The sequence below is a fragment of the Pleurodeles waltl genome, chromosome 4_2, assembly GCF_031143425.1.
Source record: "Pleurodeles waltl isolate 20211129_DDA chromosome 4_2, aPleWal1.hap1.20221129, whole genome shotgun sequence".
Classification (NCBI taxonomy): Eukaryota; Metazoa; Chordata; class Amphibia; order Caudata; family Salamandridae; genus Pleurodeles; species Pleurodeles waltl.
This window is the reverse complement of record NC_090443.1, coordinates 802991643-803007856: the sequence shown is the minus strand read 5'-3', so window position 1 is coordinate 803007856 and position 16214 is coordinate 802991643. Positions and strand designations below refer to the sequence as shown.

At 43.2% G+C, this 16214-nt stretch overlaps 1 protein-coding gene across 3 annotated transcripts in view; it reads left to right on the top strand.

Moving 5' to 3' along the window:
- Window positions 1-209: 209 nt before the first annotated feature.
- The window catches only part of LOC138293309 (methylcrotonoyl-CoA carboxylase beta chain, mitochondrial-like), a 249102-nt gene continuing 233097 nt past the window's right edge, over window positions 210-16214 (top strand). For all 3 annotated transcript variants that reach the window (XM_069232456.1, XM_069232454.1, XM_069232455.1), the window contains exon 1: window positions 210-791. In XM_069232456.1, coding sequence (XP_069088557.1) covers window positions 490-791 — 302 coding nt within the window. In that variant the 5' untranslated portion in view covers window positions 210-489. The remainder of the gene's footprint in view (window positions 792-16214) is intronic.

Below are 16214 nucleotides of genomic sequence, written 5' to 3'. Positions count from 1 at the left end.
TTAGCTCATCCCATGTCAGCTCACTGGGGGTGGGGCAACCAAAGGTCAATTAGCCCAAAGGGCGTTTCGCGCTTGATAATAACAGATTTGATAGATTTGGTACTCAGATTCCCATCAGTGGGAAACTTCGACACTACAAGATGGCTGCCAGCTGACATTATGCGCCCTTTTCTATGTCTATGAATCGCTTAGCGGCACTTGTTATAGGCAGTGTGTTTGTTTCGTTTTCCATGGTGGGACGCTCTCTTTTTCTTATGCGCTGTACCTTCGTGGGCTTGAACTAAAGCCTTAAAAAACTAGATAGCCACAGCCGTATAGGTTTTGGCAACCACTGTATCCGGATGGAAAGAAAACTAAGACTGACTGTAATGCACAGTAACAGTTCTTGATAACTGAACAAGAAAAGTGACCCGCTCCTGGCTGTGCTGCACGGCATTTACACCTCTCTTGTACTCCTGACCTTCCTTTTGGGAAGTGCCACCCAGCTTCATGTTTCTCCTGCGGTACAGGGTGGGCATAGCCAGTCAGTTGTGCAATAGTGGATCGAAATGTCTCGCCAGAGGAAGGGTGTCCGTAGGGGCTTTGCAAGACCAAGCACTACACGTGAAACAAGCAGCCCAGGGCAGTCGCTGTTACAGGATCAGCCGTTCATTTCTCGGTATCACGTCAAGACCCCTTAACAAGCCCAAACACCACTCGAGCTCTTTCCCGGTCTTAGATGGAAAACTCCTACCCATATACAGACATGTGTATGAAGCAAATTTCAAGAACAGTGAACTGAGTCAGCAAAGGTAAATTTACTATATATTTTTTAATTATTTATCTACAGGCTAACGATCATTACTTCAGCAACTCTCAGCACGTATGTAGTCCATTGTCTCTGGGTCCAACTTCCGCCGAAGAAATCATTCAAACATACCAGAACATTGTAATTTCTGCTTTGGTTAATTTAACCTTTGTAAACTTGATACTGGATGTTTAATGACATTTCTGATAATCTCTGTTCTACGTTGTGTAAAATTAGACCACAGCTGCAAAGTGGCCCTATGTCATTTGTTAAACCTTCAGCTTGAACTGTGTTTTTTTTTTTTTTTTTTTTTTTAGTTAACATTACTGCAATCTGGGACGTGCTTTTTAAGTTGTAACATACATATTTGTTCAGGCATCTCAGCATGCAAAGTGCTGCAAGATAAACCAGCATTTGCAATGCAGTGGGTCTCGCATTTGCTCGCGTTAGCGCTATTAGCGTTGTAAATTCCTAACCAGACTTTCTTGCCACATAAATTAAAAATGAAAAGTAAAAGTAAACAAAAGTAAAACAGTTTCACATAAGCGAGCCGATTCAAAGCGCCACGCCATGAGCGTGAAGGAGACATAGAAAAGGAAGTCCACTTGCAGTCAAACGTATGGGCAAAAATGCAATTAGCCATGTAACAGGGTCTATATCCAAGGCGGTAACCAAATCGCCCCATGGAGGGAGAAAGGTAAAGCATATACCAATGATAACAAAGGGTTTTTGAAAGGCAAGCCCATGAACGAGCTATAGTGATGGGCGTGGGTGTGGTTAAAAGCCCAAATAGATAACAACACATCGGAAAAGCAGCACTTGCCCGCTGCTATGCTTGACCTAAAATGATGACTTATTGGACGTGTTGTGGGTGGCAAGGAGCCACTTTGCAGCTAATTTGTAGTTGACTTATGAAGCTGAAGGTGATGGGGTGCCCCTTTCCTCACATCAATGTGGACAATATCATGAGAGTTGTAGCCTGTGGGTGTGTGAATGTGGCTGGTGAGTCTGGGTGTGTGAGTAGGTGCGTGCTTGATGTGGAGTTTGGAAAGTGCATTGAATGGAATGATTTTGTTAGTTGGGGCATTTGAGATGCCAGCAGTATGCGTCAGACTTCTGGCTATTCTATTTTGCTTCCCTTTGTCCCTCCTAATAGAAAGTGACACTACCCGTGAACAGAAGAGGAGATGCTTCCCATCCTCTAGGAGAGACCTGCACAACCCTTTATTTGTTCCATTGGGTGGTGTAGCAAACTGGGCTTCTTTGCAGATGCCCTCCCCACCTTTTGCCCCCATTTGAACTGCTTGATGCTGTTGTATTTGGCCTCTCAGTGTACTGAGGCCTTCTAACCAGTACATGTTAAATGTTGAATTACATAGGCCAATTGGCAAGCACCTTATAAGCCCGGTAAGTCCCCAGTAAATAGCACCCATGGTACCCAAGGCAAGGGTGGTAAAGGGGATACCAGGGTTGTAGCACTGATTGTGCCACCCTGAGTACCCCCCAAGTAAAAGAGAGACTGCAGAGCTGCCATGTCAGACTGTACAAGCAGTCTGCTGCTCGAGTGAGACTCTACCCTCACCAGGCGCAGGGAGAGTCCCTGTTACTGTCCATGGACAGGTCAGTCACCCCTAAGGTAGGCCCCCTCTAGCCCAGGGGACAGGGTGCAATGTTCCATGAGTGAGGGCATATCACAAGAGCACATATGCCACTGTGCTGGCATTTAAACTGCTTTGCAGACCCGAGTAACTGGAAGTCCATTGGATAACATGGACTGGCATCTGACCACTGCTCAGATACCCAGCACTGCAATGGCCCTGAACATGATGCCCATGTTTAGGATTAAAAAGAAGTTGGCCAGGTGGCACCCTTAGAGGATTCCCACCAGGTTACCAAGTCCTGTACTGTTTTGGTAGGCTTTCCCGAGCCACCACAGACTGAAGTCTGACCTCCTGCTGGTGGTGCTAACACCTTGGCAGGATGTAAGACAAAGGTCCTGGGCAGGAAGGAGGTCACACCTCCTCCCTCCCAGGCTGGCTAGTGAAAAAAGAATCAGGGCGGTGAGCCTTAAAGGCTTTACCCGCATTTGGTGTGCAAGTAGTTGTCCCCCCAGTGGAGGATAAGGCCTTCCTGCCCTGCCCAGCTAGGCAGGTGGGAAATTAGCTATGCAGGAGGCGTGCACCTCCTTCAAATTAGCCACAACTCTGAGGGTGGGCTAGGAGGTCTGCACAGCTAAGGAAGGGTTCTGCCATCTTGGCAGACCCCTATAGTAGTGGATTCTGAGTAGAGAGTGACCTACTCCCCACAGGAAGTTGTCACTGCTGGGGTGAACTAGCCACAGGGACAGTAGCCTATTGGCCACTGTCCTTCACACCCTTAAACAAGGATTTAAGGGGCTTCCCTGGCACCAGAACTTAGATCTTACCTGGACAAGAAGAAAGAAGCACAAAGAGACGCCTGCACCAACAACAGGAGATGGACTCCAGCTCCAGCGCGAAGAAGAGGACACAGAGTGACCTGTGGAATCCAGTACTGGAACCGCATGCCTGGCATGTGCAAGTGGTGAAAACTAGTTGGTCTTGACCAGTGGGAACCCCATGGACACTGAAACCCCAAGAAAGACACCCCTGACTGCTGGCACTAGTCCACAGCAAATTGCAGGATTAAAGAAGTGCTAAGGATGAAGCTCTGCGACCCACGGGATCCGAGTGTCTGCGCCCAAAGAATCTCGGTGTTCAATATTCAAGAAGTGGGAGTGAGGCCTGTGCCAAGTTTCAAGCCTCTACTCCCCACCAAACGACCTTCAGCCGCCAGAAAGCTTGTGGAGCACCCTTGCAGCTACCAAAGCTTGTTTGTTACCTGCACGGAAGCTGACGGCTACACGACGTTCACCAACTCCAGAGCCCCCCCTCCCTCCAGCATAGGCACTGATGTTGCCAACGACCTCCTTCCTGTGAGTTTGCAGTCTGAAGGAAGTGACTTCGACTGGAGAAGCAAAGCACCTTTGGCACGACCAGCTGGTGATTGACAGCTAGGAGCTACCTCTGCTCCCGGAGCCACCTGACAAGGTGGTGAAGATCCAAGCCTCAATTCCTGGTCCTGGCCCCCCAAAGACCTCTACATCCAAAGGGTAGAGTGTGAGTTGACCCCCAAATCCAGTTTTGCAACGGAGTGCAAAGCGCACCAGTCACTGCGGACCCATTCAGCACTAAGGACAGCCAAGTCACCTCTGTAACCGGACTCCCTCGGCAAGGTAACAAAAATCTGACTGTTGACTCTTGGTCTAGGCCCCTGCAGTACCTTAAATTTCTGTGGGTTCACCGGAACTCACCCTAGAAGTGACTGAGTGCACACTGCTGTTTTCCCTGTTGACTTCAGTGGAAGCTCTTTAAATCTGCAAAGTACTGTATTTACCAAAGACTTAAAAATCCATACCTACAGTTGTGCAAAAGCTACAAAGTTTGTATTGGTGTCTAAATTAAGAGTCAAATCGAATCTATTTTTCTAAATTGGTGTTGGATTTCTGTTGAGTCGTGTCATTTACTTATCATCCATGTTGGTAATGTTACATGCTTTACATGTGTTCCTCTAGGTAGCCTGACTGCTCTTTGCCACACTACCAGTACTGAGATAGAGTTTTCCAAGAGTAAATCCGAGGTCCAATACTGGGTATTGTGTTGGTATTCTATGGTAAGACTACTTCGTCATACCATATAATACCTTCATCTTGCTACAGATGGGAGTATGTGGGCTACCCAAAATGTGAAAGTAACCTAGTGTAGAATTATAAGTGCCATCACCTTATTGTTATGATTGAGAGGAGTCAATAAACTAAACTCACTATGGTGTGTAGAACAGGAAATGAAACTGTTTCCTATATATAAAATGTGTTTGTTATATTGGCCACATATAGGCCTAACCAGCGGGGAAGAAAGTAATTGCCATTTTAAGTATCTTCATGATTTTAAAACCGTAAGAGATGTGTAGTGCACTCTATATTGTTGAATTTGTATAGCGCTTACTACCACTGCTGAGATGTTGACGTGCCTTACTGTAAGGGATTAATTCAGTGTTATTGGTTATTGTTGATTATTTGGATTAGTTTTGGCACTGGATTCCATGCATTCACTCCAATTTTATTTATGGTAGATGAATTAATACGAATTAGGTGGGATCATTAGTAGGTGAAGGGTTCGTGAGACCATGCAGATTGTTGATGGGATTAGTAGATGAGTTTGAGGAGATTAGGTCTTTTTTGGTCCTAGGGGTATGACTTTCACAGAAGGAGATGTTATTTTTTATGTCAGTTGTGAGCAGTTTTCAGAAGTACATTCCTAGTGATTAAGGCAAACATGCCTTTGATTTTGAGAGGTTTTTGCTCTGAGGAAAGAGAGACACAGAGGATGGAAGAGAAATAGAAGGTAATTTGAAAGAAAACAGAGCGGTGATAATCAGAAGTTTGTTTTAAGTAAAGGTAGCCCGTAAGCTGAAGACGCAAGACTGTAGAAAGAAAAAACATACATTTTATGTGAAGATAGTCTATATATTAGGTTCCCTTGATAGGACCTAGAAACAGGCTAACAGTCTGTCCACTGCTTGGCTATCCTCAGTCAGTCCACTGCACCAGGAAAGACAGTTGACCAACTCAGAGGTTGGAAGTATAAAGCAATGGTTTAATGCCTACTTTGGGAAATATGTGGAACTTGAGACTATGCTCGAAGGTAGCAGTAACCTCAGGATCATAGCAGTGTGAGAAAATATATGGGTAAATATTGCAAACATTGAGAAGGAGATTCCGCAAATGCTGGAGTGGATGTCTGGTGCTGTTCATCCTCATGTTTGACTTGCAATATTAATTATAAAAGAAGAGGGATCCATTGTGATGCTCCTGGTTGTGGCATGACATAATATGGAGGGCAAGGACAGTTTCCTTAAACAGTGGAATTGTATTGCCTTCATTCCTGTGGCTGAGGTTGGAGATCCAGACACTAGGAGAGGAGGAGGGTAGAGACTTGGCACCCTTTAGAAAAAAATGAAGACTTCATTAGCAAGGCGCTGAATTGAGGAAGCTGGCTCTCTATATAGTGTACTAACATGAAGTACACTATGCACAGAGTCTAGTGGATCCCCAAAGATGTGCAGAGACAGAAATAGGTAGGTCTAGAGCTCTATTTGTGGTAGTGTGGGTGAGCAGTTAAGCTTATCCAGGAGTTGTGTTAAGCATTTTTAGTACTCACAGAGGTAATAAATGGGACACACACAAGTGTTTCTGGTGCAGTTGCGACCCCAGTGCCAGATCTCTTTCCCTAAAATTGCACAATTTTTCCCAATTGCAAACCTCTAGTTGCCACTGTAAGTCCCAGGTAAATGGTACCTGTAGGAAAATGGCCCTTATTGCAGTCCCCCTTATCCCCTCCCCCACACCTTTTGACTGATATTGCTTCTGACTTGACTGAGAGTGTGCTGGGCCCTGCTAATCAGGCCCTGGCACCAGTGTTCGTTCACTAAAAATGTACTGTTGTTTCCACAATTGGCACACCCCTGGCACAGAGATGAGTCCCTTGTAAAAGATACCAGTGGTACCAAGGGCCCTGTGACCAGGGAAGGTACCTAAGGGCTGCAGCATGTGTTGTGCCACCCTAGGGGTCCCCTCACCTAACACATGCACACTGCCAGTGCAGATTGTGTGTGTTGGTGGGGAGAAAAAGACAATGTCGACAATGCATCCCCCTCAGGGTGCCATGCACACAAAACACTGCCTGTGGCATAGGTAAGTCACACCTCTAGCAGGCCTTAAAGCCCTAAGGCAGGGTGCACCATACCACAGGTGAGGGCATAGCTGCATGAGCTATATGCCCCTACGGTGTCTAAGTCCATTCTTAGACATTGTAAGTACAGTGTGGTCATATTAATTATATGGTCTGGGAGTTTGTCAAAACAAACTCCACAGTTCCATAATGGCTACACTGAATACTGGGAAGTCTGGTATCAAACGTCTTAGAATAATAAACCCACACTGATGCCAGTGTTGGATTTATTAAAAAATGCACACAGAGAGCATCTTAGATATGCCCCCTGTATTTTACCTAATCCTTCAGTGCAGGACTGACGGGTGTGTGCCAGCCTGCCACTGAGAGACGAGTTTCTGACCCCCTGGGGTGAGAGCCTTTGTGCTCTCTGGGGCCAGAAACAAAGCCTGCGCTGGGTGGAGGTGCTTCACACCTCCCCCTGCAGGAACTGTAACACCTAGCGGTGAGCCTCTAAGGCTAAGGCTCAGGCTTCGTGTTACAATGCCACAGGGCACTCCAGCTAGTGGCGATGCCCAGCCCCCCCTTTTGGCAGGAAGTGCAGAGGGATAATTAGGAAAAACAAGGAGGAGTCACCACCTCAGCCAGGACCACCCCTAAGGTGTCCAGAGCTAGGGCTCATGGTCTTCGATCTTGTGCACAAGTCAGTAGTCGACCTGAGTTTGCTAGAACTGCAATTGTTGTGTTGCTAAACTTGTGGGCACAGCAGAAATCTAGATTTATTGGCCCTATGAAGTTATATGAACACAAAGGAGCTGCAAGCATATCCGTGCCAGAAAGTGTTGGTATACATTTAATTTTTTTCCATGTCCCCTTTTCAAAGAAGGTTGTAGAACACCAGAAACATAAAACAAACATTAAATTGCTAATTTACACAGCATTGGCACGGTGCCACATTGACATGTTGTTTTAAACAAAGACCTATTCTCTCTGATCGCAAAGAAGAAAGTCAATATTGTTATAGTAACAACCAGTGTAAATTTGGTAAGCACAACAGTTCAGTGCTTTACAATGTCTGCCAATAAATAACCCCAACATGCCAAAATATAACTGCATAAACCAAAACAAAGAAAAAAACACCAGTAAATTGAAAATTCAATTAGCAGGAGGCAAAGCTTGATGACAACAATAACCTGTAATTCTCCAAAATCGAAAAAGAAGAACGATGGGCTTTCTGAAACAAATCTAATAGCACTAGAATGAACCAAAACATCAAAAACAAAATAGGAATACTCAAATTCTACAAATATGTATACACTTGTGCATGCAACCATGAACAATGTGAAGCAGAAAAACATAGTTTAAAATTATCTGCACACAAGACAAAAACGACAACTTCATACAAAATAAAAGCAGTAGGGAAGCACAGTGTATTTTTTAAAGTAGACCATGGGGTAAAGAATACCATGCCTACCATTGACAGGCAAAATATGTATTTAATGTTAGTCTGCTTCCACATGAGCCACAACCTCTTCGCTTTACTATAGAATGCACACTGACCTGAATGTGCATCTATTGCCACAGGAAACACAAGACCACCTGAAAATGTCCGGAGTGCTGCTGCAATTTATGTATAAATAAGTTATCTATGCAAGTACCCTTAGCTCCCTTCCTTACATAAAGGAGATCTTACACCTAGTGGGGATTGGTTAAGTCTATAATGGCTCAGGAGCATACACAAATGGCTGAAAATAGGGCTACCTTCCCGGAGAGAGGTGTACAGTTTGACCACATCATGACTGCCCTAGCCCAGCTCGAAAAGTGTCAACTCCGACTTTGAAAAATAAGATTTAGAAGAGAGCTCTCCCAAAGCGGCAGAGCTAAACTATATGGAAGATGAAAAGCAGCACCTGGATGCTTACAGACGATGCAGCAGAAATATGGCTGCTACCTTTTTGTCACAATATAGCTCTAAATGTGATTATATATTCGTTTGAGTGTACTAATGCCTAACAGTTCAAATGTAAAATGGTGCACTGCAAACCATAGTGATGTGCATTTATTATAGGTTAGCGTTTTGAGTTTAGATATTTGTTTTGATCTTTTCTGTTCCCTTAACATGTTAATTAACAGATTCCATTAAAACAATGATGACATTTGGTGTTTAACCCTTAAGTACCACCCATGTATGTTGGTCCCAGGGGTGTGGAATTCTTATAGCCTGACACGCAGGACATATTGTTTGGGATCAAGGACAACGAGTTTTCATATTTATTTTGTTCTTCGGACAAGTAAGCCCAACCCCATGCAGCACAGACCCTTTGGCTGCCAGTTTACATTACCACATTATGCATCAGGGAAGGGCATTCTCTACAGTGAAGGTAACATTTATGTTGATGTGTTAATGCTGTTCAAAGTTAGATTTATGATTTCTTAATGGAAAGCATTGATTATCAGAGTGAGCACACGCTAAGGAAATGTTGTAAGCTCGGGCAGCACTACTGATAGTAGTTCCAGTATGTGTACACACGTTTGCAAAGTTGAACAATATGAGGATACATATAATGCTCCCAGAATGCTCTCTGATTAGATGCAAATAGTTGCAGAATCTTGAAAGCGATATTGAGGATTCTTTGACTTCACAATCAAAATGTTTATTAAAAAGATGCAGAGGAAAACAAACATTTTGCTAAGCTGCTGTGAAATTGTATGTACAATTTCTTTGAAGCATCACTTAGTAAAATGTGTTAATGCATGCTAGTATTTAAAAAAAAATAATAATAATAATAATATGCTCACAATTGAAAAATGAGTGTAACCACTTCAACAAGATTATGGGAAACTTGAAAATAAACAAGCATTGTCAAATCAGTAGGTTCAACTTTGGTTTCAAGCCTTTTGGTTTTATCAATGCATGACTTGTTTTGACATGGTTTTTATAAAACTACTCTCATGGGAGCTGCCGGGCACTCGCTATTATGACAAACATTGGCAAAAGCCAAAATATTTTTGGTCTCAAAAAGCACACTTTGCTTCAGTAGTTCCTGGCATTGAACAAAACTACTTTGTGTGCTGATATGCTCTTTGTGAAAGACCTTAATGCTGTCACTTATAGTGAAGGCAGCCAATAGACAGACAGAGAGAGAGAGAATTGTAATAAAAACAAAAGGTCTTGGTTAACATCAGACCTAATTAGGGGTTCAGTTATTAAAGAAAGTCACAAAATAGCACTCATGGTATATGTCCTTGCATTAGTGCTGAATTATGACTCTTGAATTACAAAGAATTTACAGAAGTAGGCCAGGAAGTGGTACTCCTAGAAAATATTTGTCCACTACATTTTAGCTCATGCAAATATATATGTCTAAATTTGCTTATGCGAAAATCTGTTGACCATTTTGAGTTTGCTTTCCCTCCAATTACTTTTTTTCCCCAACTGCAAGGAATACATGTTCCAAGCTTTCTCAGTATAGATAAAAAATAGAGAAGAGTTGGTAAAAACCCCCAAAACATGCACATTTTAAAGTTTGTACAGACTCAAAAGGGCATTACAAACCTGGAACTATTGCTTAATGCAACCTACGGCCTCAGTATGTACATCCGTGTAAAGGTGGCAAAATAAGGGATTTGCTAGTATTCAAACCCTACTATAGTATGAGCCCTGGCATAATCAGAGAGGCTGTTATCAAAGCCTTTATGTAGTGAGAATGCTGCCATGATTTGTCGCAGCACTACATGGCACTAAGGGACAAGGAGATTTTGTTACAAGACAAGTAGAGTTATGAAGCAACCTGTCCTGTGGACAACTAGATATTTGATTACATTCCACACCCCTATGGTCCAGTGCAGTTCTGCGTTATATTTAATGTCATGATTTTTTTGATTATTTTCCTTTAGAATGCACTAACATGAGTCCTTATTAAGAATGAATAATGACAGAGCATTGAGTTGATATTAAATGATCAAAATTGTATATTAAAATGTGCCATGTAACTTTAATTTCTTAACTTAGCCATAGTAATTTGTGAGGCCACTGACTGTGCAGAAACCGCCCTTTTACTTGGTAAAGTGACATTTCTTTCAGGTTCTGATCACATGAAGTGTTAATTTATGTTTAAATATTCTCACCAAATAGTTGCCTAAAAATCAAATGTCCTGTTGTCTTATGCCATGTGAGTTTGAGAAGTTGTCCTTGAACAGGGAACATGGAGAAACTATGGACAAGTAAAATACAATTCTTATCATTTCGGTATAGGAGAAGACGATAGTCCCCTTTGCCCGTGAAGGGGATGTACATTTTTGCAAATGTTACAGATGTCCAATGTGTGATGTCCCCTGATTGGATGATGGAATTGTTTGATTCTAAATTGTGAACTTTTCAGCAGATCAGAACATTTCATGGACTTATGGTATCCTGATGGACTGAGAGGCAGACCCACCTTGAATCTGCTTGAGAACACTTTGTTTTGCTTGGCTCAAATTGCCCTTTCCCTGTGGACACGTTGCCATTTCCCCCTTATGCTGATGACTAGAGACTTTTCTGATTTCTTTGCCATTATTGCTGGTGACTACTGCATTGGCTTATTGTATGGATATTATAGGTATAGATTTGAAATACTTTATTTCCCCCAACCATCCTCTATGCTGAAAGATTAGATTTAGGATTTTCTGACCCTTGAGAAGACTAGTGACAGACCTTCTAAATGCTGTCGCTTTCTACATCTAAATACTTTTTACCAGCCTTTAGGCAGTCTTCAGTTGTCCCAGATGTAATTCTTCCAAATTATTTGTCCTATTTTTGCTTTTTACTTTTTGTCCCCAAATTTGATTGCCCAACACATCAGTTAGTGACATTTCTGTGGGGAGTTCCCTGACTTATAATTAACTTGATGAACTTAAATCTGTTTCCATATTAACTAGACTTGGTCTACGTCTATTCAGTGACCACCAAGTCTTATTGTTATTGTTTTGTGTTGCTCGCATTGAATTTTTAGTATGTTACATGCAAATTAAGATTTATTTGTTCAAAGATTAGGAAACCCTATGATGGTCTTGTATTTTATTCGTTTGTTTTTACGAATTGTCTACATTAACTTGTGTACTAGTTTGTAATAAACACCCTTGAACTTCTATTTTGGATTTATTTTTCCTTTTATGTCCACATTGGTCACAGGGTAAATCGAGATGTGTTTTGTATTCCTATGAATGTTAACTGTCTCTCTCCTCCGGCTGGGTGAAAAGGTTGTCAGCCTCGTCAGAGAATTTATTTGAGTATGGGAAAAATGCTCCAGCATAGAGTTCAACAAAACAAGAAAGTGAACAGCATTCCGAAAGAAGCCCTCTAATCAGACCATTTACTTAAATCTCAGAGAGCCAGCTTAAAAAAGGCCCATTCAAGGTAAAGTCTAGATTTAAAATACCACACCCCTCTCACCTCCGAGGCTGAGGAATCTAACCCTGTCACTAATGATCTAGGTATACAGAAACACAAAACCAGGGATGAAGCAACACAACGTCTCATTACATATCTAAGGCAGACTAATAAAGAACACCCACTCAGTGAGGAGGGAAGATTTATAAACTCTCCCATACAGTCTGCATGTCTTCTCTTGCCATAACACAGATGACATTCCACACAATTGCTACACTATTTTGCCAGACAGTTTGCCTAGCAATCCAGTGGTCACAATGTGGTTTCACATGCTCTATGCCGAAGCCATGCCTTTTACAAAAATATGGACCTTGGCACAGGGTAGTCAGTTAAGTATTGCAGGAAACTGACTCTCCATACAGTGCACTAAAATGAAGTACACTGTGGAGAGAGTGCAGTGGATCCCCAGTTGGTTTTGCAGAGGAAAAAGTATATAGGACAAATGCTCTATTTTGTGGTAGTGTGGATGAGCAGTTAGGCTTACCAGAGGGTAGTGCTAAGCATTTGTTGTACTCATAGAGGCAATAAATGAGACACACTCAAAGAAAAAATCCGAGACCAATTTAGAAAAATAATTCCTTTTATATATGTTTCAAACCTAAGAACTTTGTACTCGGGTAAGTAGACCTTTAAGCATCAGAAAACATCAACAATGTTCAGCAAACACAGGGTTAAAAACAACTTACGAAGCCAATCTTAGGGATCAAAGGGAACTACTGGGCATTGATCAGAATCACACCAACAGGTCGTACTGGGCGGCTGGGTGCAGAGGTGCAATAAGGCGCCCGGGTGCCCAGTGGTTCTCCATGGGAGTTGGACCTCAAGACTCAAGAGGCTCTGGCTAGGAAACCAGTCATGGACAACAAGCAGGTAAGTAGTAGACTTGGGGTGCTCAGGGACATGGGTGCACCTTTGGTCCTCTTCTCCTGTGCCTAGGGGTTATGGATGCAGGGGTGTCTATAGTCGTCGGGTTTTCTCATATGGAAGCAGTTGTGGTCAGGGGGTCCGGCATGTTGAGACTGCAGGCGTCGTCAGGGAGTCCGGCAGGGGTGGACCTAGGGTGGACTCAAGCTCTTATGAGGTGGGGGATGTCGTTGGCACCAGAGACCCACCTCAGATGGGGTCAGGGGCGACGGGTGCAGTGGATGCTTGAGGTGTTGGGTTTTCTCTCACCACCAGGCTGTGGGAGAAGGGGGCCTGCATACAGAGGCTGCAGGTGTCTCGGGTGAGTCCACACTGGAATCGGTCTCTGGGCAGCTGGGAACGTGCGTTGGCACCGTTGGTTGGCTTCACCTTGGGTCGTTGACATCAGGTGCAGTGGTCAATTCAGATGTTGGGTCTTTGAGGTTCCAGCAGCTACAGAGTCTTTTCCTTGGAGTTTCTTGTTACAGAGCAGGTCTACTGCTCACAGGATACTTGAGTCTTTGTTGATGGCTGAACAAGTTGGCTTCTTGGGCAGAGTCTTTCCAGGTCAGCAGGCATTCCGGCGTGGTCAGCTGCTTCTTATTTTCCTCTTCTGCAGGTGCAACGCTTCTTTGTCCTTGTTTTTTGTAGGTCGTCAGGATCTGACTTCTAGGGTTCAGGGGTGCCACCTAAATATTCTGTTTAGGGGCATTACAGGGAGTGCCAGGTGGTAGCCAATGGGTTGGCCACATTTAGGGCGACTAAACCCTTTTTGTGACCACTTCTGCTGGAAAGTGGACATAACCAGAACCCTAGTGGCCTAATTCCTTCCAAGCAAGATGGAGGTAACTGAAAAGCAGTGTCCACTTCAGCTCGTCCACCTTAGGGCTGGGACTGGCATGAAGTGGGCACTCCTCCTAATTTAACTAATTATCTCGCCTTTACTGCTGCCAAAAAGGGGGTCAGGTCAGGGGGTTGGTCATCTCTCCCATTTAGAGAGACCTGGGTCACATTACAAAGGCGACAAAGCCTTTGAAGCTTCCCACCCTGGAATGTCCATCCTGCCTGGGCGAGGTGGTAACACCTCTGCCCAGTGCAAGCTTTTGTCTCAGGCCCTCAAGAGCACTGGCTCGCACCTTGGGGAGCCAGAAATGTATCTGTGGTGGCTGAACTGGTCAGGACTAGTCAATCAGCACAGTAGTAGCTAGTAATTTTTCAATGGGCCCCTCTAAGGTTCTCTCTGTGTGCGTTTATTAATAAATCCATCACTGGGGCCAGTGAGGTTTATTATTCTGAGATGTTTGATACCAACCAACCCAGGAGTCAGAGAAGCCATCATGTAGCTGGAGAACTCGTAGTGACCAGTGTCCAGCACATGCATTTAAAAGTGCTTCCCTGTTCAGTTACTATGTCTCAGAATCGACAGAGACATAGCAGGGGCATATCTGCTCATGCTTATGTGCCCACACATGTGCCTTGATGCACCCTACCTTTGGGGTGACTTACACCTGGCACATGCAGTGATAGAAGGCCTGGCACACACCATCACATCAATCTGCAATGGCAGCCCTGTGTGGGTTTGGTGAGGGGTCTTTGGCGGGGGAAGGGGTAGCACAACTGGTGCTGCAGCCCTCAGAGACCTTCCCTAGTACCCAAAGCCCTAGGTACCAGGGGGTACCATTTACTAGGGACTTACAGTGGTAGCTAAAGAGTTTGCCAATTGAGCAAAGTAACTGTGCAGTTTTGGTGAACGAGATCTGGCACTGAGGACCTGGTTAGCAGTCACAGCTACATAATGAAACCAGGCAAAAAGTGGGGGATAACCATGTCAAAAGGGTGCTTTCCTACAAGTATATTTAACTATGTTTTTTTAGGAAGAATTATTGGGCAGTGGTGGCTTTCTCTCCCCAGGATTTATTGTATCTTGCATCTGTGGTTGCCCTTCCTGTGTCCCATTGGAAAGGAGTCGTTGCACTAGAAAATTGAACGAGGTGGTGTAGAAAGGGGCAGGAGCTGAGGCACCAATGTGACTTAACCCGATTTTCCCCCTGGGGCTTAAATGAGCAAGTATTTACAGTGTGACCTTACCTTGAGACTTCTTTTCAAATGATTGATTGATTGCATTGTTTGTGGGTGTCCATTCCATTGCCTTAATTGCAAAGAACTCCCCACATTGGGAAATTGAAAAGAATTTGCAGAGGGACTGGTGTTGCTTATCCTGAATTGCCCACAGGGGTTTAAAAGCAGGAGCTATTTCTGTAGTAACACAATAGAAATATTGCTTGTTAGCATAAAGTTCATGAGGTGTGGGAATGATTGCTCTATTTTGAAGGTTTTAGATCTGACGCAAACGATGACCAAAACAAAAGCCTTAGCTATAAATCAATAAAGCAGTAGGAAATAAATACGAAAAAAGATGAGGTGACTTTATCATAATATTTGAGCAACATATTATCTCTATCATAAAATAAACTATTAACTGAAGAAATCCATATAGGTATACAGTCTCAAAGACTCTGGGTAGGATCAATCAATACTAGTCAAGTTGAGCATTTAAGTGAATCTCCTACTGTGTAATCAGAGTGCATGGCTGACAGGTCCAGTCTGGATTTGCCATGAGGAATCACCTAGTAAGGGCCACGATTCACTGATAGAGACAGGGCTGATGTTGATAGTTCAGTTTTTTAAATTGCACCCAAAGATTTAGTAACTGTCAGTATAAGTAAGATAAAGAATCAAATGTTGACAATGTAGTTGACATCTATCTGGTAGCCACCAATAAGCCATTAAAACGAAAAACTGTAGAAGACATTTTATTAGCACACAATATACCTTTCAATTGGAGTGACACTAGTGGTAGTGTTCAATATTTTTGATTCAGGAAAAATCCAAAGGAGAGAAATGTATATATTAGTTGATTGATTTATCAACAAAATGCAAGAATGTGTCGTAGCTAGAGGAGTCTGTGGTAGAGTCACGTTTGAACTTTATAGCATATAAAATATCTGTAATGCCTACGACAATATTGATTGAAGCAACGTGTGGCTCATTGAAAGCAGCAGTCAAAAATCTACCAAATTGCAAGTTTAAAGTTCATAGCATTGCTTAGCCAGTATGTTGTGGCATTGGATAACAAAGTAGATAGTCTTATGGGCAAATGTATATTGTTAGGCCGTGTAGAACAAGTGAGGGCAGATAAATGTAGTTGTAGCCCAGAAAATGAGTTGTATTAAATCTGAGGGGGGAAATCTAAGGGAACCCTACGATCAAATTGTTACAATCATGAATGATGCTGGAGAGACCTTCTGTTAATCCTCAAGGAGGGCCCATAAAAAATTGAAGAAAA